This window comes from Salmo salar, chromosome ssa20 (genome assembly GCF_905237065.1).
Source record: "Salmo salar chromosome ssa20, Ssal_v3.1, whole genome shotgun sequence".
NCBI lineage: Eukaryota > Metazoa > Chordata > Actinopteri > Salmoniformes > Salmonidae > Salmo > Salmo salar.
Window position 1 is genome coordinate 2,504,489 of NC_059461.1, and position 22,878 is coordinate 2,527,366.

Sequence of the window (22,878 nt, forward strand, 5' to 3'; positions counted from 1 at the left end):
GCACCTGTACTGACTTCAACTTCTGGATGATAGCGGGGTGAACAGGCGGTGGCTCGGGTGGTTGTTGTCCTTGAGGATCTTTTTGGCCTTCCTGTGACATCGGGTGGTGTAGGTGTCCTGGAGGGCAGGTAGTTTGCCCCCGGTGATGCGTTGTGTAGACCTCACTACCCTCTGGAGAGCCTTACAGTTGTGGGCGGAGAAGTTGCCGTACCAGGTGGTGATACAACCCGACAGGATGCTCTCGATTGTGCATCTGTAAATGTTTGTGAGTGTTTTTCGTGACAAGCCGAATTTCTTCAGCCTCCTGAGGTTGAAGAGGCGCTGTTGCGCCTTCTTCACCACGCTGTCTGTGTGGGTGGACCATTTCAGTTTGTCCGTGATGTGTACGCCAAGGAACTTAAAACTTTCCACCTTCTCCACTACTATCCCGTCGATGTGGATAGGGGGGTGCTCCCTCTGCTGTTTCCTGAAGTCCACGATCATCTCCTTTGTTTTGTTGAGGTTATTTTCCTGACACCACACTCGGAGGGCCCTCACCTCCTCCCTGTAGGCCGTCTTGTCGTTGTTGGTAATCAAGCCTACCACTGTAGTGTCGTCTGCAAACTTGATGATTGAGTTGGAGGCGTGCATGGCCACGCAGTCATGGGTGAACAGGGAGTTCAGTTGAGGGCTGAGAACACACCCTTGTGGGGCCCCAGTGTTGAGGATCAGCAGGGTGGAGATGTTGTTTCCTACCCTCACCACCTGGGGGCGTCCCGTCATAAAGTCCAGGACCCAGTTGCACAGGGTGGGCTCGAGACCCAGGGTCTCAAGCTTAATGACGAGTTTGGAGGGTACTATGGTGTTAAATGCTGAGTTGTAATCGATGAACAGCATTCTTACATAGGTATTCCTCTTGTCCAGATGGGTTAGGGCAGTGTGCAGTCGTTTAGCTCAGTTACATTAGCTTTCTTGGGAACAGGAACAATGATGGCCCTCTTGAAGCATGTGGGAACAGCAGACTGGGATAAGGATTGATTGAATATGTCCGTAAACACACCAGCCAGCTGGTCTGCGCATGCTCTGAGGACGCGGCTAGGGATGCCGTCTGGGCTGGCAGCCTTGCGAGGGTTAACATGTTTAAATGTTTTACTCACGTTGGCTGCGGTGAAGTAGAGCCCGCAGGTTTTGGTCGTGGACAGTGTCGGTGGCACTGTATTGTCCTCAAAGCGAGCAAAGAAGTTGTTTAGTTTGTCTGGGAGCAAGACATCGGGGTCCGCGACGGGGCTTGTTTTCTTTTTGTAGTCCGTGATTGACTGTAGACCCTGCCACATACCTCTCGTGTCTGAGCCGTTGAATTGCAACTCTACTTTGTCTCTATACTGACGCTTAGCTTGTTTGATTGCCTTGCGGAGGGAATAGCTACACTGTTTGTATTCAGTCATGTTTCCGGTCGACTTGCCCTGATTAAAAGCAGTGGTTCGCGCTTTCAGTTTGGCGCGAATGCTGCCATCAATCAGCGGTTTCTGGTTGGGGAAGGTTTTAATGGTTGCTGTGGGTACAACATCACCGATGCACTTGCTAATAAACTCGCTCACCGAATCAGCGTATACGTCAATGTTGTTGTTCGGTGCTATCCGGAACATATCTCAGTCCACGTGATCGAAGCAATCTTGAAGCGTGTGAGGTGAGGAGTCTCGTCCAGTAAACATTCAGTAATTAAACACAGGGAAACACTCTGACATGATTACAGCTCCACACAGTGTGTGTTTGTGTTTGTGTGTGTGTTCTTACATAACAGAACCTTGAGATTTTAAAGGAACTCTTTGATCAAAAACTACTCCTCTATATTATTTCCATCCTTTCCTTCTCTCAGAACTTTGTTAATGTTCCACTGGTCTCGGATTGACTACATGTGAGTCTGTATCTTGTTGCTATGGTAACTGAACTTGGTAACTGAAATGAAGCATAGCATATCGGTACTGTTCATATCCCTGATATGAGGAGTTATGTCATCCTTATCATATCCATACAACGTTTTCTAACTGTATTGTTCCTCTCTCTGCAGGGACAGAAAGGCCATCCAGGTCCTGCTGGTCAACCAGGAGATTCTGTGAGTATTCTGTTGTATCATATCATAGCAATAACTTCTGCTGACGATACATGAACATAGGATAGCTCAGAATCTGGTCTGGGAAAGTCCTATTGTAGATTGGACAGCTTCCGCAAACCACTGTTTCATGAAACGTATTCTCATGAGTAACAGCTTGTTTCAGTAGTTATTTTAACTGCCCTCTTTCTGTGTCTTTGAACTGGTGTTAATGTGTCGGTCTTCCTGACTGCATCCTTGGTCGAAAATATACAGGTTAAGAAACATTCCATGTGGCAGCTTTAGAACACTAAGCAAATTCATTGGACCAGTGTCGTTCAAAGCTTTTTGCAAAGTCTTATGGGATATTACAATCCCGTTGTCTTATCCTTCGTCATCTTCAACCTAGACTGTGTTTAAACCACTGCATACATCAGACAATAGACTCTCCATCTGTTTACCCAACGAAGCTGAAGCTATGGCTCGGCTGTCAGAACACATTGCTCCCTGAGGACCCAAACATGAATTCCTGAACAGAGAAAATAAGAGGGAGAGAGAGAGAGACACACAGGGAGAATGGGAGGGAAGGAGAGAGATAGAGAGAAGGAAAAAAAAAAGTAAAAAAAAAATAAATATATATATATATATATATATATAGCGAGAGAGAGAGAAAGAGAGAGAGATCCAAGAAGGAGAGAGAGAAGAAAAAGAAGGCCATTACAACAAGGAGGAGACTAAGCCTTGTCAGGGGAGGATGTTAAACATGAACACATTAGTTCTTAAGCAATCTTGGCCAGAGAAATTTAGTTTTTGGCAGAGCTTAAAGTGGGTCAAATAGTCTGGACAACCTAAGGTCACTTCTCCCAGGGAATCCAAAGAAATACTAAAAATAGTGTTTAGTGCGTTTACATTCACTACAAAGAATGTGCAATGTGTAGTGTACTATCAGTACAAAGAGTCTTGAGTTCTCACTGACCACACGAGGAACATGATCTGGGCCTTAGTTAAAGGCTATACATAGGGCCCAGAGTTGTTCCTGGTCAGTTTGATGTGGTCAGGAAATGTCCTAGTGATCTAGAGTATCACTGACACTCTTTGGCTCTTCTGTTGCTATATGCAACACTGGGCTCACACAGCGATGTTCGTGTTTGGGTTTTCAGTGGGAAATGAAAATGCATGATGCATAAACATTATTGCCGGTAGTCTGTAATTACATTGGTTGGCTCTCATTACAAATAAGCGGTAATTTTCCATTCACTAAAAAACCCATGTTGTTCTCTGCATATATTTAAAGTTAAAAAAATAAAGTATTTGAAGTTTCATGAAGGGATTAATTGAAATTTATTTCACCACATGGAAAATATTTTAGTGAAGGAAAGTCCCATGATTAACAGACTACTACTGTACAGTAGTCAAACTGTAAGTGGTTCTACCACAACGTAAAACTACCCACTGGGAGTCAGTTGAACTTCATTGAAAATAGAGCTTCAATATTTGCAGTGGCTCTCCTGCCTTCCAAACGCAGTGCTGATGAAACAAAGGGTCTTTATGAAGAGTGTGTAGATGGAACCCTCTCCCTGTATTTCCCCCTCTTCCTGAACTCACACTGCTTCACTCCAACGACATGGAGGCTGATAATGACACAACTATTGTGGCAACCCCCGCCCCCCCTCTCTCATCTCAATCCTTCTCTCTCATCTTACTCACTCCTTCTCTCCTTTCCCTCTTTCCGCAGGGCGAGCAAGGGGCAGACGGAAGCCCAGGGGCCAAAGGTTATCCTGGCAGGCAGGTGCAGTAAATCTAGTGTCGCGGTGCTGGTTAAGCAGGACTACACACACCATACAGTACATTAACAGCTGTAAGAAAGAGAGTGGTGCTAGCTAAGGCTAAGCTAAGCAGGGCTACACACCATACAGTACATTAACAGCTGTAAGAGAGAGAGAGGTGCTAGCTAAGGCTAAGCTAAGCAGGGCTACACACCATACAGTACATTAACAGCTGTAAGAAAGAGAGAGGTGCTAGCTAAGGCTAAGCTAAGCATGGCTACACACCATACAGTACATTAACAGCTGTACGAAAGAGCGAGGTGCTAGCTAAGGCTAAGCTAAGCAGGGCTACACACCATACAGTACATTAACATCTGTAAGAAAGAGAGAGGTGCTAGCTAAGGCTAAGCTAAGCAGGGCTATACACCATACAGTACATTAACAGCTGTAAGAAAGAGGTGCTAGCTAAGGCTAAGCTAAGCAGGGCTACACACCATACAGTACATTAACAGCTGTAAGAGAGCGAGAGGTGCTAGCTAAGGCTAAGCTAAGCAGGACTATAGTACACACAGTAAACACATTCATGTCTAGTGTTCCGGTGCTGGCTAAAGCTAAGGCTAAGCGGGGCTACAGTACACACACCAAACACACTCCGCTCATAAGAGGCTAGAGTGAGGGATTGGGAGTGTAAACACTCTGGACGAGGTAGGCAGAGAGAATGAAAGGGTCTTTGAAAGAGCTGCAACACTGTAAGACTGTCAAAAGCACCTGTGGCAGGATTAGGGATATGATTCTTTGGTTTGCTGCCCCTGGACTTGCCATAGGCTTTTAGTTAGTAGTCAATACCTTGACTGAACATGGAAATGCAATCAATCTGTGACTAACGTAGCTGCTCCCCCCATGGAATACGTTTCCTTAGGAGTCTTTAGGAGCTCACACTGTGAGTTTCATGCAGCGCTGCCACTTCTGGGAATATCATTTGAATACGTTTTAAAAAGTCTCTCATTGCTGAGTAGTATGTGGGTTTCTCCACGAGGTAAAACATGCTTTCTCCCTGCTGTCCAGATCGCACGTTTGTAACGCCGCCTACACACACGCACAGCTGCAGAATCACTCATAGCTCGGCTTGTTAGAAAATGTTTATGCTAGCTTAGAGTTCAGACCTGGGGTGTAGTGTTTTGTCTCTGTTTCTTTAGTGCTCTTACCCTGTCACTGTTGTAACTCCCCAGATATATACACACACACACACACACACACACACACACACACACACACACACACACACACACACACACACACACACACACACACACACACACACACACACACACACGCACACACACGCACAAACGCACACGCACACACACTGTTGTAACTCCCTAGCTAGACACACACTTCAGACACCCACACACTTCAGACTGATGGATTAGGTTTTAGCACCCCCTACCATCTGTGGACTGTGAATCACTGGCTATAGTGAGGAGTTGAGCCAGTGTGAATCACTGGACCAGCTGGTCTCCTGAGGAGTTGAGCCAGTGTGAATCACTAGACCAGCTGGTCTCCTGAGGAGTTGAGCCAGTGTGAATCACTGGACCAGTTGAGACAGTGCAGATAGAGCCCATGTATGTTCATTAAGGTCTGCTCGACTTCAAGATTACATAATGGAGATGTTCTATGAGTCACAAACAAGACTGTCCCTCCACTAATCTGCATGCCTGTAAACACATCTTGGAAATATTCAGCCAAAACGAATAATCGTCAGGTAGTTATGATAGCACTATGTGAAAGCATAGTGAAAGCACCAATCACAATTTGGGTCCAATCCACTTACAATTCTATCTGTTTTATGGACATGAGACATTTAATGTATTGTATGCATTATGAAATGCATTATGTAAATCCATTTGTAATGTAATTTGTTATGCTGTGCTCTGTAGGGTTTACCTGGGCCTGTTGGCATTATGGGGCCTAAAGGAGTCCGGGTGAGTCATCTAAAAAATGGCATTAACGAAGTAGTATCTCTGTTCTGTATAGGGTTGTTAATCAGTTGTCAAGATACTGTATAACTTGACTGTGCTGTTTGTTCTGTTTTGAGTGTTTCTGTCTGATAGATGTCGCAGATACAGAGCAGCCGGAAAATATTCAGACCCCTTGACTTTTTCCACATTTTGTTACGTTTCAGACTTATTCTAAAATTGATTTAAAAAAAATGATCTCATCAATTACACACAATACCCCATAATGACAAAGCAAAAACAGGTTTTTAGAAATGTTTGCAAAAAAGATTTTTTTTTAATATATCACATTTACATAAGTATTCAGACCCTTTACTCAGTACTTTGTTGATGCACCTTTGGCAGCGATTACATCCTCAAGTCTTCTTGGGTATGACGCTACAAGCTTGGCACACCTGTATTTGGGGAGTTTCTCCCATTCTTCTCTGCAGATCCTTTCAAGCTCTGTCAGGTTGGATGGGGAGCGTCGCTGCACAGCTATTTTCAGGTCTCTCCAGAGATGTTCGATCAGGTTCAAGTCTGGGCTCTGGCTGGGCACTCAAGGACATTCAGAGACTTCTCCCAAAGCCACTCCTGCATTGTCTTGGCTGTGTGCTTAGGGTCATTGTCCTGTTGGAAGGTGAACCTTTGCCTAAGTCTTAGGTCCTGAGCACTCTGGAGCAGGTTTTCATCAAGGATCTCTCTGTAATTTGCTCTGTTCATCTTTTCCTTGATCCTGACTGGTCTCTAAGTCCCTGCCGCTGAAAACGTCCCCACAGCATGATGCAGCCACCACCATGCTTCACCGTAGGGATGGTGCCAGGTTTCCTCCAGAGATAATGCTTGGCATTCAGGCCAAAGAGTTCAATTTTGGTTTCATCAGACTAGAGAATCTTGTTTCTCATGGTCTGAGAGCCCTTTAGGTGCCTTTTGGCAAACTCCAAGAGGGCTGTCACTCTACCATAAAGGCCTGATTGGTGGAATGCTACAGATGGTTGTCCTTCTGGAAGGTTCTCCCATCTCCACAGAGGAACTCTGCAGCTCTGTCAGAGTTCATTGTCACTTCCCTGACCAAGGCCCTTCTCCCCCAATTGCTCAGTTTGGCCGGATGGCTAGCTCTAGGAAGAGTCTTGGTGGTTCCAAACTTCTTCCATTTAAGAATGATGGAGGTCACTGTGTTCTTGGGGACCTTTAATGCTGCATACAATTTTTGGTACCCTTCCCCAGATCTGTGTCTCAACACAATCCTGTCTCGGAGGTCTACGGACAATTCCTTCGACCTGATGGCTTGGTTTTTGCTCTGACATGCATTGTCAACTGTGGGACCTTATATAGACAGGTGTGTGCATTTCTAAATAATGTCCAATCAGTTGAATTTACCACAAGTGGACTCCAATCAAGTTGGAGAAACATCTCAAGGGTGATCAATGGAAACAGGATGCACCTGAGCTCAATTTTGATTGTCATAGAAAAGGGTCTGAATACATATGTAAATAAGGGATTCATGTTTTTTATTTTTAATACATTTGCTAAAATTTCTAAAAAGCCTGTTTTCACTTTGTATTTATGGGATATTGTGTGTAGATTGATGATTTTTTTAAATGTTTAATCCATTTTAGAATAATGATGTAACGTAACAGAATGAGGAAAAACACAAGGGGTCTGAATACTTCCTGAATGCACTGTATTTGTTTTTATAGAATAACATGTACCGAATGAACCTTACTGAATATTCACTGTTTGATATGATTTCTATCATGTTCTATTTACTTCCTGTATAAATCCACTGCCAATACAGTCATATCATTGAAATATGTTTAGAATATTCTTTATGACTTCTGTCAAGGTCAGAGAGCATCACTGTCAACCAGGGTGCCTGCCCAAGACATGTTACATTTTAAAACACAGTTTGGTTTTTGCAGACAAAGAGTAAGGCCACACAGTCAATTTTTCTGTTTGTTCAGTACAGCACACCCTACTCTAAAGATGACTTTGTTCCAGAGGTCTCTAGCCACTTGCTGTGTTAAATAAACTGTGAAAAGCATGTTAAATAAATCAACAAGACCAGAGCGGTCACATAAAAAAGCCATAATGTAAACACCATTCGTCGAAAAAGCTGGCCCTGTTAACTCACCATGATTGAAATCACAGAGCTCTTTGTGGTGATGCTGGTACAACAAGAGATTTGAGGTGCTGTAAAAGTAATTAGCTTGTGTTAAAAAACTTTTCACCTGAATGTCAATTGTTGTTGCTGGTGATATTTGTTGATATTTGTTGTTGTTATTGTTGTTGTTGTATTTGTTGTTGCTAGTATAGTACCAACAGCTATGTCACCCTGCATCCTTCTGCTGGCTTTCATCTGAAGACCAACATGGTCCTGTTGACTCTTGAATTTATTTTTTCCCTTTGATCATCTCTTGTCCTCCAGTTCCCCTATGCCTCCCTCTCTCCCTCCTCTCTCCCTCCTCTAGCCATCCTCTAGCACTCCTCTCTCCCTCCTCTAGCCCTCCTCTCTCCCTCCTCTAGCCCTCCTCTAGCCCTCCTCTCTCCCTCCTCTAGCCCTCCTCTCTCCCTCCTCTAGCCCTCCTCTAGCCCTCCTCTCTCCCTCCTCTAGCCCTCCTCTCTCCCTCCTCTAGCCCTCCTCTCTCCCTCCTCTAGCACTCCTCTCTCCCTCCTCTAGCCCTCCTCTCTCCCTCCTCTAGCCCTCCTCTAGCCCTCCTCTCTCCCTCCTCTAGCCCTCCTCTCTCCCTCCTCTAGCCCTCCTCTCTCCCTCCTCTAGCCCTCCTCCCTCCCTCCTCTAGCCCTCCTCTAACCCTCCTCTCTCCCTCCTCTAGCCCTCCTCTCTCCCTCCTCTAGCCCTCCTCTCTCCCTCCTCTAGCCCTCCTCTCTCCCTCCTCTAGCCCTCCTCTCTCCCTCCTCTAGCCCCTCCTCTCTCCCTCCTCTCTCCCTCCTCTCTCCCTCCTCTAGCCCTCCCCTAGTCCTCCTCTCTCCCTCCTCTAGCCCTCCTCTCTCCCTCCTCCCTCCCTCCTCTAGCCCTCCTCTAGCCCCTCCTCCCTCCCTCCTCTAGCCCTCCTCTCTCCCTCCTCTAGCCCCCTCTCTCCCTCCTCTCTCCCTCCTCTAGCCCTCCTCTAGCCCTCCTCTAGCCCACCTCTCTCCCTCCTCTAGCCCTCCTCTAGCCCTCCTCTAGCCCTCCTCTCTCCCTCCTCTAGCCCTCATCTAGCCCTCCTCCCTCCCTCCTCTAGCCCTCCTCTCTCCCTCCTCTAGCCCCCTCTCTCCCTCCTCTCTCCCTCCTCTAGCCCTCCTCTAGCCCTCCTCTAGCCCTCCTCTAGCCCTCCTCTAGCCCACCTCTCTCCCTCCTCTCTCCCTCCTCTAGCCCTCCTCTAGCCCTCCTCTCTCCCTCCTCTAGCCCTCCTCTCTCCCTCCTCTAGCCCTCCTCTCTCCCTCCTCTAGCCCTCCTCTCTCCCTCCTCTAGCCCTCCTCTCTCCCTCCTCTAGCCCTCCTCTAGCCCTCCTCTCTCCCTCCTCTCTCCCTCCTCTAGCCCTCCCCTAGTCCTCCTCTCTCCCTCCTCTAGCCCTCCTCTCTCCCTCCTGTAGCCCTCCTCTAGCCCTCCTCCCTCCCTCCTCTCTCCCTCCTCCCTTCCTCCTCTAGCCCTCCTCTAGCCCTCCTCCCTCCCTCCTCTAGCCCTCCTCCCTCCCTCCTCTAGCCCTCCTCCCTCCCTCCTCTAGCCCTCCTCTCTCCCTCCTCTCTCCCTCCTCCCTCCCTCCTATAGCCCTCCTCTAGCCCTCCTCCCTCCCTCCTCTAACCCTCCTCCCTCCCTCCTATAGCCCTCCTCTAGCCCTCCTCTCTCCCTCCTCTAGCCCTCCTCTCTCCCTCCTTCCTCCCTCCTCTAGCCCTCCTCCCTCCCTCCTCTAGCCCTCCTCCCTCCCTCCTCTCTCCCTCCTCTCTCCCTCCTCTAGCCCTCCTCTAGCCCTCCTCTCTCCCTCCTCTAGCCCTCCTCTCTCCCTCCTCTCTCCCTCCTCCAGCCCTCCTCCCTCCCTCCTCCAGCCCTCCTCCCTCCCTCCTCTAGCCCTCCTCTCTCCCTCTTCTTGCCCTCCTCTCTCCCTCCTCCCTCCCTCCCTCCTCTAGCCCTCCTCCCTCCCTCCTCCAGCCCTCCTCCCTCCCTCCTCTAGCCCTCCTCTCTCCCTCTTCTTGCCCTCCTCTCTCCCTCCTCTAGCCCTCCTCTAGCCCTCTTCTTGCCCTCCTTCCTCCCTCCTCCCTCCCTCCTCTCTACCTCCTCTCTCCCTCCTCTAGCCCTCCTCTAGCCCTCCTCCCTCCCTACTCCCTCCCTCCTCTCTCCCTCCTCTCTCCCTCCTCTAGCCCTCCTCTCTCCCTCCTCTAGCCCTCCATCAGTAAGCAGCCACCCTGGAATCATCAGAGATCCCTGACGTGAGGGTATGTGCCCTTGGACTACATCGTGGAAGGCAGCACCATGCAGTCCATGGGCATATACACTTGCCTCAAGGCTTTGTTCTTCACGAAGAGCCCCACCCCTGCGGCCAACAGAATCACCAAAAGGACTAAAGCCACACTGATGTGATGAAACCAGAGAAGAGAGTTATAGAAATGTAATTGATCTCCTTTTTGTCCCTCATCCCTCTATTCTCCTCACCCCACTCTCTTCCCCCACTGCCTTCTTCACTATCCATTTCTTCACCTGTCTCCTCTGCTTTATTCCATAACCCTTATTTCACCTCCTCCCTCCCTTCCATCTCTCTCTGCTCTCCCCTATCCTCCCACTCTCCTTATTCTCTTCCTGTCACCTATACCCATTTATCCCACCAATATATCTGCAGGGTTTCATAGGAATCCCTGGGGTTTTTGGCCTTCCTGGACCTGATGGTGAGAGAGTAAGTAGTCCAGAATATCTCCTAGAAATATGAAAATGAATAACTATACAAGAACCTTTCTACCTCTTTGAATGACTTGTTTGGTGCATTACTGAGACTAAAAAGAGACCACCTCTCTTAGTCCTATGGGAGGGGTACACAGTAGCTGTGGGCATTATTATCGGTCAGGATGATCAGATCTAACCCTTAGTGAGTTTAAATGATTGTGAAATAGAAGTGCTTACACTGGATGAAATGCTAGCAGTAGGCCCTCGCCTCCAAACCGCTAAAAGATGACTGGAGTAGCCCTTCCCAATACAGGATCAAGTGCTGGTGGAATTCCAGCCATCCCTACTGTTTGGATAATAGTCAGGAGATGGGCTAACACTAAGGAGCTGGAACAAGAGCTGCTTCGGAATAGCCTGACGAAGACTCATTTTCCCAGAACCCCCCCAGGCCACTGGAGTAGAATTGTAGGCTATATTAGAGAGTATTTTTGGACATGCTTGCACTAGCTTACATTTGATACAGTATGTCTATTGGTTCTAGTAGGCTACCTTAAAGAACCATTTATAATTTGCTTGTAAAATAAATATGAAATTATTATTGACATTTACCTCTTCTTTTGCTGTTCCCCTCCTCTCTTCTTTCTTTTCCCATCCTTCTCTTTTTCTCTTCCTCCTCAGGGAATTCCTGGTGTTCATGGGAAGAAGGGCAAGATGGGTAGGCCGGTAAAGATTTCTCTCAACATACCTTTTTATAGTGAATGCAATAATACCATGAAATCAACTGTTCCTTTTTCCCATTCTGTCATACCTTAAAGGTCAATTCCACCACTTTTCAACCTAATTTTCATTATCTCCAGCACAATACCAGTGTCAACGTATGTAAAAATGGACGCATTTGTATGTTTTGTAGGGAAAAAAATATAAAGTTTAAAAGTTCACCAAAAGTTAAAGCGGTGATGCGGGGAGCAGGAAAATACCCTCCCTTGGTCTAGGAACATGTTGCAGGTTGAAACTCACCATTTTTTACTTTTAATACTACTCTGTGATGTCACAGAGAAGCATTTTTTTAAAGGGCCTTTCTTCTAATCTTTTTAACCACACACCATAGAAACAAGCTGTTTTCACATGTGTAGATACTGGTTTGGTGCTGGAGATGAATATGAGGTTGAAAAGTGGCAGAATTGCCCTTTAAAGATACAGCTAGGGTAATTTAGTGAGTATGACATGGCTATTATTCAGAGGAACAGTCTTGAGCATGTATGGGGACATCTTGGCTTTAGCCATACATCAGTGATGCATGTTGTGGTAGCCTCCACACAACCACAGTGGAAGACTGTTGAAGACTGTTGTCTTTTCACTCTTGAGCCTCGAGTCTGTCTGCATATTTCCACTAGTCTATACAGTATATCTTTTAGAATAGGATGAGATCTCAACGGACTACAACTATTGGCAACTATCCCATTGATTATACACTGAGTGTACAAAACATTAAAAACACGACATGCTCTTTCCATGATGTTCTCTGACCAGGTTAATCCAGGTGAAAGCAATGATCCCTTATTGATTTCACTTCATAAATCCTCTTCAATCAGTGTAGATGAAGGGGAGGAGACAGGTTAAATAAGCGTTTTTAAGCCTTGAAACAATTGAGACATTGATTGTGTATTTGTTATTCGAAAGTCTATTACATTGGACTATAAAAAAGCCTTTTATATTGGACTATAAAAAAGCCTTTTACATTGGACTATAACAAAGCCTTTTACATTGGACTATAACAAAGCCTTTTACATTGGACTATAACAAAGTATTTTACGCTGGACTATAACAAAATCTATTACATTGGAACAATGTTTAGTGCAGTGGAGGAACTTTTGGTTTTGGAATTCCAGACCAGCTAGTCACAGACCAGGGAAGTATTTTCATTGGCGCCTGCATGGGGATTTCCAATTCTCCCATCAACATATTGAGTTGTGCTTACATGGAAAATCCTGATGTTCCAAATTACTTATGTAATAGAGATATTTTCCCAAGCATAGCTTTACAATGTTACATGATGAAGTGGGTTATTAAGTTGACGATGGTCAGTGAACGACAATTGAAGCTGGCACAGACTATAAATAGCTATTGAGGTAGCCTCGCTGTTAAGAGCATTTGGCCAGTAACCGAAAGGTAGGTTGGGTGGAAAATCTGTCGATGTGCCCTTGAGCAAGGCACTTAACCCTAATTGCTGCTGTAAATCGCTCTGGATGAGTGTCTACTAAATTACTTAGATGTATTTTTTTTTAATGAGGAGAGTGCAACTTTAGCCTTTGATGATGGCATTTCTCTGTGTGTTTGTTTCTGTGGTGCCGTACCAGCCCTTCTCCTTCTCATCTTCAGTAGCTAGTTTTTCTTCCTTACATTGAGTCGTCTATACATTCTGTATGTTCACAGTTACTAGCGTAATGTTCTCTGAGTGGCACTTGCATATGACAGAGCTAATCTAATCTGCGATCAGACATATTACCTTTCCAGCAGATGTCGTACTACCTGCAAGTAACATCTTTGAGGTAAAACAACTCAAGAGCTGTGGAGTAACTATATGTTTTAGTTTAAACCAACACTATTATAATGTTTGGGTAAAAGCGCCATTTTGCACTTTTTCGAAGGCATCACATTGCAGCAATTACTAATGTATTACTTTCCCCCAGATGTTTTACTAATGCTTAACTCAACACTCTGCCTGCCACACACATTCCCTCCTTCTGAATAATATCTCATGCAATAGAAACTGCTGGTAATATCACCATCGCTTCATTTAATATTACATTTTCCATCCTCACTCTGTGGGCCTATGAGACCTCTACTACTAGCACCATTAATCACACAGGCACAGTCTATACAGTAACTACAGTAACTACAGTCTATACAGTAACTACAGTCTATTCAGTAACTACAGTCTATTCAGTAACTACAGTAACTACAGTCTATACAGTAACTACAGTCTATACAGTAACTACAGTAACTACAGTTTATACAGTAACTACAGTAACTACAGTAACTACAGTCTATTCAGTAACTACAGTCTATACAGTAACTACAGTACCTACAGTCTATACAGTAACTACAGTCTATACAGTCTATACAGTAACTACAGTAACTACAGTAACTACAGCGCTTGTATTCTGTGGTGGAGAAGGGCCAAGGCTGAAGCTGAAGCTACAGCAAGGTGTTGTTGACCTTGGCATTGTGACAAGCAGCACACGTTGAGCGTGTGGCCTAGCAGAAACCTCAGCCTCCCAGAGCCTCAGTGAAGCCTATCATGGCGTCACAGCTCTTGTTCTCTGGTTTTATAATGGAACAGTTGGAGCTAGGAGGATGAGGAAAGGAAAGAGCCCAGTCAGCAGATCCCGGGCCAACCAGTCAGTCCCCAGGCTGCTGGTTAGGGCTCCTGCCAGCGAGGCTCAGTGCAGCACGCGCACTCTCAAACATTCAGCCATGGAATTTCCTGCCGCTGCGCACGCACACAGTCTCTAGGAATAAAGAGTCCAAGGAGCTTGTTTACAGCATGCTGCTTGACGTGCTGCTTGACGTGCTGCTGTTTGACGTTCTGCTGGACGTGCTGCTTGAAGTGCTGCTTGATATGCTGCTCGCTTGCTTGGGGTTTATTCTGCAAACCTCTTTGACAGGGATGGAGTTTGTCTACTGAGTGCTGACATTGTGTTTGGTTTATTTTCCGCACATCCAGAAGTGCAGTGTGGGTAAACATAAAGGAGAAGTAAAGAATCAATAAATGAAAACTGTAGTTACTAGAAGGGGAAATTAGGTAATCATTCATTAACTAAACTCATTTAGAAATTCATCACTATTATTTGATCTGCTGATGTGCTGAACTGAACGGTAAGCAAAACCACGCAACAAATACTGCATTGTAACTAATGTGCATGCCGTAACACTTTAGCTTTGTGTCTAATATACAGCCACACCATTATGGTTTATACTTGGAAGCCCAATATTCCAAGAACATATTCTCACGGTCAACTACTCTGGGTGTGGGAAAGTAACGGTATGTAATGATATTGTTGGCCATAACAAGCATTATGGTTCAATACCATTATTTTTAGTACAATTTTGTTGCTTTGCAGAATGGTTGTGTTTCAATCTGTTTCTTCCATAGTGTTTAACAGCTCTCTGCCACCCCGGTACTGAGTGATAGCATGCCTACTCTCTTTTTGTTTGTGTACTCAGGGGTTTGCTGGAGACTTTGGCGAGCGGGGACCACCAGGACCAGACGGAAACCCAGTAAGTGAAACAGCAGAGATGACTGTTCCCCTGGCCATCACTTCAAACCTATGTTCAGATAATATTTTTTTGCTTTCAAATACTTACGTTGTGCTCTATTGAGCTTAACTGGCGCAATGGAACGAATGGAATAGTCCCAAAAGTGCAAAGCTCATCCTTCTGGCACTCCAGGCAGGCTCAATCAAATGCTCAAGGTATTTGAAAAACAAAACAAAACAAAAAGCAATTTAAGTTTCAGCCTTTATTGAAGGTTTCTGTTGTTTGTTTTTAAAGTCACAGGTCTAGCCTGTTTGTTTTTGTATCTTGGTTTGTATTCAATAATTAGCCAGTGCATTACCTCCTGAAGTATACACAACAACAATCTATTTAGATAATTGAATGACTGATTTACATAATTTCAGTACAGCGGTCAAGTGGGCTCAATCAGCCCATAAATGGTGTAAACTGCATACCCTGGCTGTTTGCTTCCAGGCACTATTTAAATTCACACACACACACACACACACACACACACACACACACACACACACACACACACACACACACACACACACACACACACACACCTAACATTATTTGTCTGGTGAACAGACATGCTAAATAGAAGTCACACTTGACGAATTGAAAACAACCACCTTTAGTTTCCCCTGTTGGGGTACGTAAACCTCCACACTGCATTTTATTTCATTTGCTTCTTCCTGGGAATGAGACCTCCCGAGGATTTCCTACTCCTGTGCCCATAATGATTCCAGCCTGAGAGTTTGTTATATAGTTACATGCCCAGAGCATCTCATTCTGGTCTTTGATCATGTCAGACCACAGTTATCCACATTCACAGTCATGAGGGAGGGGGCTCTGGACTCTGAGATCTGGACAATTTGTCTACTGTTTTAAATGTTGCAGTAATGTCTGTAAGATCTGTAACCTAGAGCACTCACATTGCTAAGTAGTTATTATAGCAGCAGTATATACACTCTTATGCACTTCTCAGTAGCTGCATTGGTGACAACTTGGGAGAGTCAGAACACTGCATAAGCGGGTATTGTACTTCATAAGGTCAAAAAGATAATCATATCTTCACTAAAGCAATTTCTTAGACCACATCCCACTCAAGCTAGTTTGACATGAGGGCATAATGTGGTTCTGAAGCTTCCTCAACTCTACCTTTCTTAACAGCTCTTTGAGTGGCAACTGTATAGAGATATTGTGATTGGCTGACCTCAACAGACCTCTACAACACCATTTCCTGCCCTGTTGTTCCAACAGAGGAGAGGGAAAGTTCCTGTTGGCTCAATAACTTCTCCTTCAGTCATAATGAAGCTAGAGGAGGAGGGAGGGGCGAAGGGGGAGGGGGCAGGAAAGCCACACTGGACTCTAACATCTATCTCCCCTTTTAGAAAAAGCTCCCCTCTTTCTCCCTCCCTCCGTATTCTCTCTCTCTCTTGCTCTCGCTATCTATCTCTTTCACTCACTCTCTCTCCCTATCAATTCAATTTCAATTTAAGGGGCTTTATTGGCATGGGAAACATATGTTTACATTGCCAAAGCAAGTGAAATAGATAATAAACAAAAGTGAAATAAACAATAAAAATGTCATATGTCTATATACAGTGTTGTAATGATGTGCAAATAGTTAAAGTATAAAAGAGAAAATAAATAAACAGAAATATAGGTTATATTTACAATGGTGTTTGTTCTTCACTGGTTGCCCTTTTCTTGTGGCAACAGGTCACAAATCTTGCTGCTGTGATGACACACTGTGGTATTTCACCTAATAGATATGGGAGTTTATCAAAATTGGATTTGTTTTCGAATTCTTTGTGGGTCTGTGTTATCTGAGGGAAATATGTGTCTCTGATATGTTCATACATTTGGCAGGAGGTTAGAAAGAGTAGGTCAGTTTCCACCTAATTTTCCTATCTCTCCCCCTCTCCCTCTCTCTCTCTCTGGAGCGGATATGGGCATGGCATGTAGCAGTGGGGTAATTACCGGGGACAACAAGCCCCTCTCTGTGTGTCGCACCATCTTTCATTAGCTTGGCCTGGCCCACGAGATGGGAGCTGGAGATTACACAAGCTATCAGGGGAAAACACAAACAAACCGAGGGCTGGGGTCTCTCCCCCCTCCTTCTGCCAGCAGTGTAAAGGAACACTGTGCCTCTCTTCTGCCTGTATTTGTTTAGAACAAAGCCTATAAACTCAGAAATCTGCTCTCTCTATCGCTCTCTCTCTTTCTTTCTTAGGGTGAGCTGGGAGCCCCTGGTCCTAATGGAGTTCTTGGCCTCATTGTGAGTATTTAAAGCCATGTGTACCTTCACTCTGTACTTCTCTCTAGGACACTCTGCCTGGTTTGGGGATCTCTGGGCTTCTCTCTCCAGGACACTCTGCCTGGTTTGGGGATCTCTGTGCTTCTCTCTCCAGGACACTCTGCTTGGTTTGGGGATCTCTGTGCTTCTGTCTTTAGCACACTGTGCTTGGTTTGGGGATCTCTGTGCTTCTCTCTCCAGGACACTCTGCTTGGTTTGGGGATCTCTGTGCTTCTCTCTCCAGGACACTCTGCCTGGTTTGGGGATCTCTGGGCTTCTCTCTCCAGGACACTCTGCTTGGTTTGGGGATCTCTGGGCTTCTCTCTCCAGGACACTCTGCGTGGTTTGGGGATCTCTGGGCTTCTCTCTCCAGGACACTCTGCTTGGTTTGGGGATCTCTGTGCTTCTCTCTATTGTTGATGATAAACAGAGCTAAGCAGATGTCCCAAATGTTGCCATAAAGAACATAGAGCAAGAGCATTACATCATCATACAAGCTTGTTGGGAATGTGTATGATATCGTTGTTCTACTGCAGTGTTCCAAGTCTTCTAAGTGTGTGTGTTCTGTATGTTGTTTGTGGCAGGGAGACATGGGTCCTCTAGGGATGATGGGTTTGCCAGGACCATGTGGACTCAAGGTAACTAACCTACTCCTTTACTCACTTTTACTGTAAACGCTGTTACATGATGATGTAGATGTAATATAATGCAGGTGCCATCGTTTCAAGAAGGGGTTCATCTCTATCACTATGGCAATGTTATATCTGTTTACTCATCTGGTTATTCAGGGGGTACCCGGAAACCCAGGAGAACCAGGACTGAAAGGTGATAAGGTGATCTGAATACCTCATTATTAGCCTATTGTATTTAAATCAACCATGCTATCAGATAAAATGTTGCATGCAATATAGTCTCATCCACCAGCTGGCTCTCTGGGGACGAGGTGGTTACATGCTGTATAACTACATAGACATGTCTAGAAATCTGATTCAGGAACAGTTTGTAGACCATCCTCAAGCCTACTAGATGGTTTCTAACTGTATCTACTGTAGCTTATCATCAATCACTGCTAGTTTAGAGCTTGGGCTTGCTATGTTCTCCATATATCACACATACTGTATGTATAAGCTACTGAGAAATATGTACTTTTCTTTGTAAAAATGCACATATACACGTACTGTACTCAGCCAGACGTGCAGTGTTCCTGTGCAGTCTACAGGTCACCAGCTAACAGCCCTAGAGCTGCCTGCTAGGCATACTGGGTCTGCCTCATGCCCTCAGCTGACTGCAGTACTCATCAATAGAGTGCAGGATTTGTACTGTGCTTTTAGTTTATTCCTAACTCTAACCTCTCCTAACCTCTGTCTTTCTTCAGGATGACGTTGGTCTTCCAGGGGAGCAAGGAGAGAATGGATTCCAAGGTGACAAGGTACTTCACTTCCTTACTTAACAGATGGTGATGCCTGTCGTCTGAGTCTCTGTGTCAGGGGTTTATCCGTTCGTTTCACAGAAATGCTCTTGTTGTTTTACAGGGTATCCAGGGTTCACCAGGGTTGCCAGGCATTCGAGGGAAACCAGGGCCACATGTGAGTCCATTAAATCTTATATAGGGTATGTGTACCTGGGACCATGTACAGTATACAGTACAGTATATTACTAGGTTATCACTTTTGAAATGGCTAGTGATACAAAGGGTATCCAGCAAACTACAATGCTGTCTCTGTCCTAGGGGGTGACAGGTGAGCCGGGTCCTGATGGTATACCTGGCCCTCCGGGCCAAGAGGTAAGGATCTGTGAGGGTGTCAAGATTACTCATAACCCAGGTCTTACCTTCTCCTTGTGATGTATAGTAGAGATGACCACCTGTTCTCTGGTTGTTCTCAGGGTTTCCCAGGAGACATCGGCCCACCAGGTCACAATGGCCCAGAGGGCCCAAAGGTCAGTAGCCTATAATGAAACTATCTCACGCCTTGTTTATACCTGGTGCTAACATGCGTCCTTTGTCCTGATCTTGTCCACATTCTGATGTGTCTTATATCCATCCACCGTGTAAGCATTGTGACCAGATCTTTGGAGCGGCAGGTAGCCTAGTGGTTAGAGCATTGGGCCAGTAACCGAAAGGTTGCTAAATCGAATCCCCAAGCTGACAAGGTAAAAATCTGTCGTTCTGCCCCTGAACAAGGCAGTTAACCTCTCTAGGGTAGGTGGCACCAAATCGTCCCACCTACGTAACAGCCAGTGTAATCCCTTGGCGCGTTATTCAAAAACCTCAAAAATGCAAAAACTTCAATTTTTCAAACATATTACTATTTTACACCATTTTAAAGACAAGACTCTCGTTAATCTAACCACACTGTCCGATTTCAAAAAGGCTTTACAACGAAAGCAAAACATTAGATTATGTCAGCAGAGTACCCAGCCAGAAATAATCAGACACCCATTTTTCAAGCTAGCATATAATGTCACATAAACCCAAACCACAGCTAAATGCAGCACTAACCTTTGATGATCTTCATCAGATGACAACCCTAGGACATTATGTTATACAATACATGCATGTTTTGTTCAATCAAGTTCATATTTATATCAAAAACCAGCTTTTTACATTAGCATGTGACTAGCATGTGACTAGCATTCCCACCGAACACTGCCGGTGAATTTACTAAATTACTCACGATAAATGTTCACAAAAAGCACAACAATTATTTAAAGAATTATAGATACAGAACTCCTCTATGCACTCGATATGTCACATTTTGCAATATTCTGAGTAGATAGCCCGGCATCACAGGGCTAGCTATTTAGACACCCAGCAAGTTTAGCACTCACCAAAGTCAGATTTACTATAAGAAAAATGTTATTATCTTTGCTGTCTTCGTCAGAATGCAGTCCCAGGACTTCTACTTCAATAACAAATGTTGGTTTGGTTCAAAATAATCCATAGTTATATCCAAACAGCGGCGTTTTGTTCGTGCGTTCAAGACACTATCCGAAAGGGTAAATAAGCATGCCGCATGGCGAGCATGGCGCAATTCGTGACAAAAAAAATCTAAATATTCCATTACCGTACTTCGAAGCATGTCAACCCCTGTTTAAAATCAATTTTTATGCCATTTTTCTCATAAAAAAGCAATAATATTCCGACCGGGAATCTGCGTTTAGGTAAACAGACGAAAGAAAATAAAGCATTCGGTCGACTTGGGCACGCGCCTAAGCCCATAGTACTCTGATCGGCCACTTGCCAAAAGCGATAATGTGTTTCAGCCAGAGGCTGCCTCGATATCGTTCAGCTTTTTCCCGGGCTCTGAGAGCCTATGGGAGCCGTAGGAAGTGTCACGTTAGAGCAAAGATCCTCAGTCTTCAATAAAAAGAGCCAAGATGAAACACAACTTGTCAGACAGGCCACTTCCTGCATGGAATCTTCTCAGGTTTTGGCCTGCCATTTGAGTTCTGTTATACTCACAGACACCATTCAAACAGTTTTAGAAACTTTAGGGTGTTTTCTATCCAAAGCCAATAATTATATGCATATTCTAGTTACTGGGCAGGAGTAGTAACCAGATTAAATCGGGTATGTTTTTTATCCGGCCGTGTCAATACTGCCCTCTAGCCCTAACAGGTTAACCCAGTGTTCCTAGGCCGTCATTGTAAATAAGAATTTGTTCTTAACTAACTTGCCTAGTTAAATAAAGGTTAAATAAATAAATACAAATCTCCTGGTCCCTCCCTGTATGCAAATTATTTAACAGCTATTCTTTCAAAATAATATATATAGTTTTTAAGACAAATATTGATGCCATAAGTAAATGGTGCCACCTCTCAATGATTTGAATGATGATTTAAATTGTTTCTCTGTCCAGATCTGTCTACAATATGTGCCTGATCATAATCCGACCTCAATGCATGTTTTAGTTGTCTACACCTGTCTGAAAATGTGGGCACAATCAGAATGTGGACAAGATCACGAAAAAGGATGCATGTTAGAACCAGGTATAAACGTGGCTTTAATGTAGCTACTTGACACCTATTTGTGTAGGCTACCTGACATCCTCATGTGGCGTAGTTGGCAGGATCAAGCACTTTTATGAGCAATGAGTATCTTTAGTGCTGTGAGAGGTTTAGTTGGTTTTTAGTGAGTACAAAGAACAGTGGTTGGCAAGGACCAGGTCCATGGACCTTGGAAGTCCTTTCTGGGTCACGTGGGGAATGCTGGGGACCAGTGCTGTTGGACTGCCAGTGCATCATGGACAGCAACATGGGGTCCGTACACAATCTAACATCCTGTATCATTCTTCTCAGGGGAAGCCAGGAAACAGAGGTTTACCAGGGCCCAGAGGAACAGCTGGACTAGAGGTGGGATTGTCTTTAGTTTACTACATAAAACATACAATGCTTGACATATTCATAACATGTCAAGACCAAGTCTTACTTTGGCTATGTATGTAGTATGTACTGTATGTAAGATATATGACAGCAATGATCTAGCATTTACACATAGTCCAGTGATGGTGCAAAGTGTTGTTGTGCAAAGGGGTTTTGTCCCTGTCTTGACCCTCTGTCTCCATATTTTTTTCCAGGGCGATGAGGGGCCACTTGGACCACCTGGACCTACAGGACCGGAGGTGAGCGCTGTTTGGACAGCTCAAAACCAAAACAAACAAAACAAGGAAGTCCAAAAATACAATATGGGTCACTCAGCACATGAAAACCCCCAAATGTTCACCTCTCACCATCCCAAAGCCTGTTTCATAACCAGGAACCTTCAGAGTGGGAAGCAATTTGCTTCAGTTGGTGTTTAAATCCAGCTGAATCACTATGATATGGTTAGCTATATACCGTTAGCTCTTGGCAGAGTTGTCAGTCTATTGTGCAGAAAATCTATTTTGATAGATGGCTGACTGCTTATTGTGCATTTGTGGCATGAGTTTGGTTAGTAAAACTGCTGTGCTTGGCCACATCTCCACATGGTGCTCATCTGTTATACAAAGACAACAGCCTGGGATGAGATAGGCTTATAAAAAAAACAAAGCTTTCTGGTTTTGAACCAATGAAAACAAAGCCATTAATTTCCGTCTGTAGGCAGTTAGCCCAGTTAGTAGGATTATTATGAAAACTGTCCAAATATCTGCTTTCTGCATTCATTTTTAATATGTTACTTTTGAAGAGTGGCCATTTTGCTAAACACTGGAAGTAAATGTCAATGCTTCATTAAAAATACTGAAAAATCAATTTATAAAACGGCTTGGAATGGCTCTCTGTTTCCCTTGCCTAATATTTTGTGAGCTTGTCCTCCACCATAGATGGACATATCCTCCATTCTTTACTCTGAATAATCATAAACATCTGGATATCAATGAGGATAGACTCTGGTTACATCCCAAATAGCACCTCATTCCCTATATAGTGAACTACTTTTGACTAGCGCCCATAGAGCTCTGGTCTAAAGTTGTGTAGGGAATAGGGTGTCATTTGGGACGCAGGCTCTCTCTCTCCTAGATCCGGTAAACGAGCTCTGAAATCCAGACCTTTTTTCTGATTGTGTCAGTGAGTAGCCTGGCCTTGGATTCCATCATAATGCATCCTCCTACAGA

At 44.7% G+C, this 22,878-nt stretch overlaps 1 protein-coding gene across 1 annotated transcript in view; it reads left to right on the forward strand.

The window, feature by feature from the left end:
• Nucleotides 1-22,878, forward strand: part of LOC106579812 (collagen alpha-1(XXVII) chain B) — a 101,782-nt gene that overhangs the window by 49,563 nt on the left and 29,341 nt on the right. The window contains exons 8-22 of the mRNA XM_014160011.2: nucleotides 2,048-2,092; nucleotides 3,804-3,857; nucleotides 5,772-5,816; nucleotides 10,661-10,714; nucleotides 11,380-11,424; nucleotides 14,929-14,982; nucleotides 17,225-17,269; nucleotides 17,872-17,925; nucleotides 18,076-18,120; nucleotides 18,663-18,716; nucleotides 18,820-18,873; nucleotides 19,017-19,070; nucleotides 19,172-19,225; nucleotides 21,587-21,640; nucleotides 21,865-21,909. Coding sequence (XP_014015486.2) covers nucleotides 2,048-2,092; nucleotides 3,804-3,857; nucleotides 5,772-5,816; nucleotides 10,661-10,714; nucleotides 11,380-11,424; nucleotides 14,929-14,982; nucleotides 17,225-17,269; nucleotides 17,872-17,925; nucleotides 18,076-18,120; nucleotides 18,663-18,716; nucleotides 18,820-18,873; nucleotides 19,017-19,070; nucleotides 19,172-19,225; nucleotides 21,587-21,640; nucleotides 21,865-21,909 — 756 coding nt within the window. The remainder of the gene's footprint in view (nucleotides 1-2,047; nucleotides 2,093-3,803; nucleotides 3,858-5,771; nucleotides 5,817-10,660; nucleotides 10,715-11,379; nucleotides 11,425-14,928; nucleotides 14,983-17,224; nucleotides 17,270-17,871; nucleotides 17,926-18,075; nucleotides 18,121-18,662; nucleotides 18,717-18,819; nucleotides 18,874-19,016; nucleotides 19,071-19,171; nucleotides 19,226-21,586; nucleotides 21,641-21,864; nucleotides 21,910-22,878) is intronic.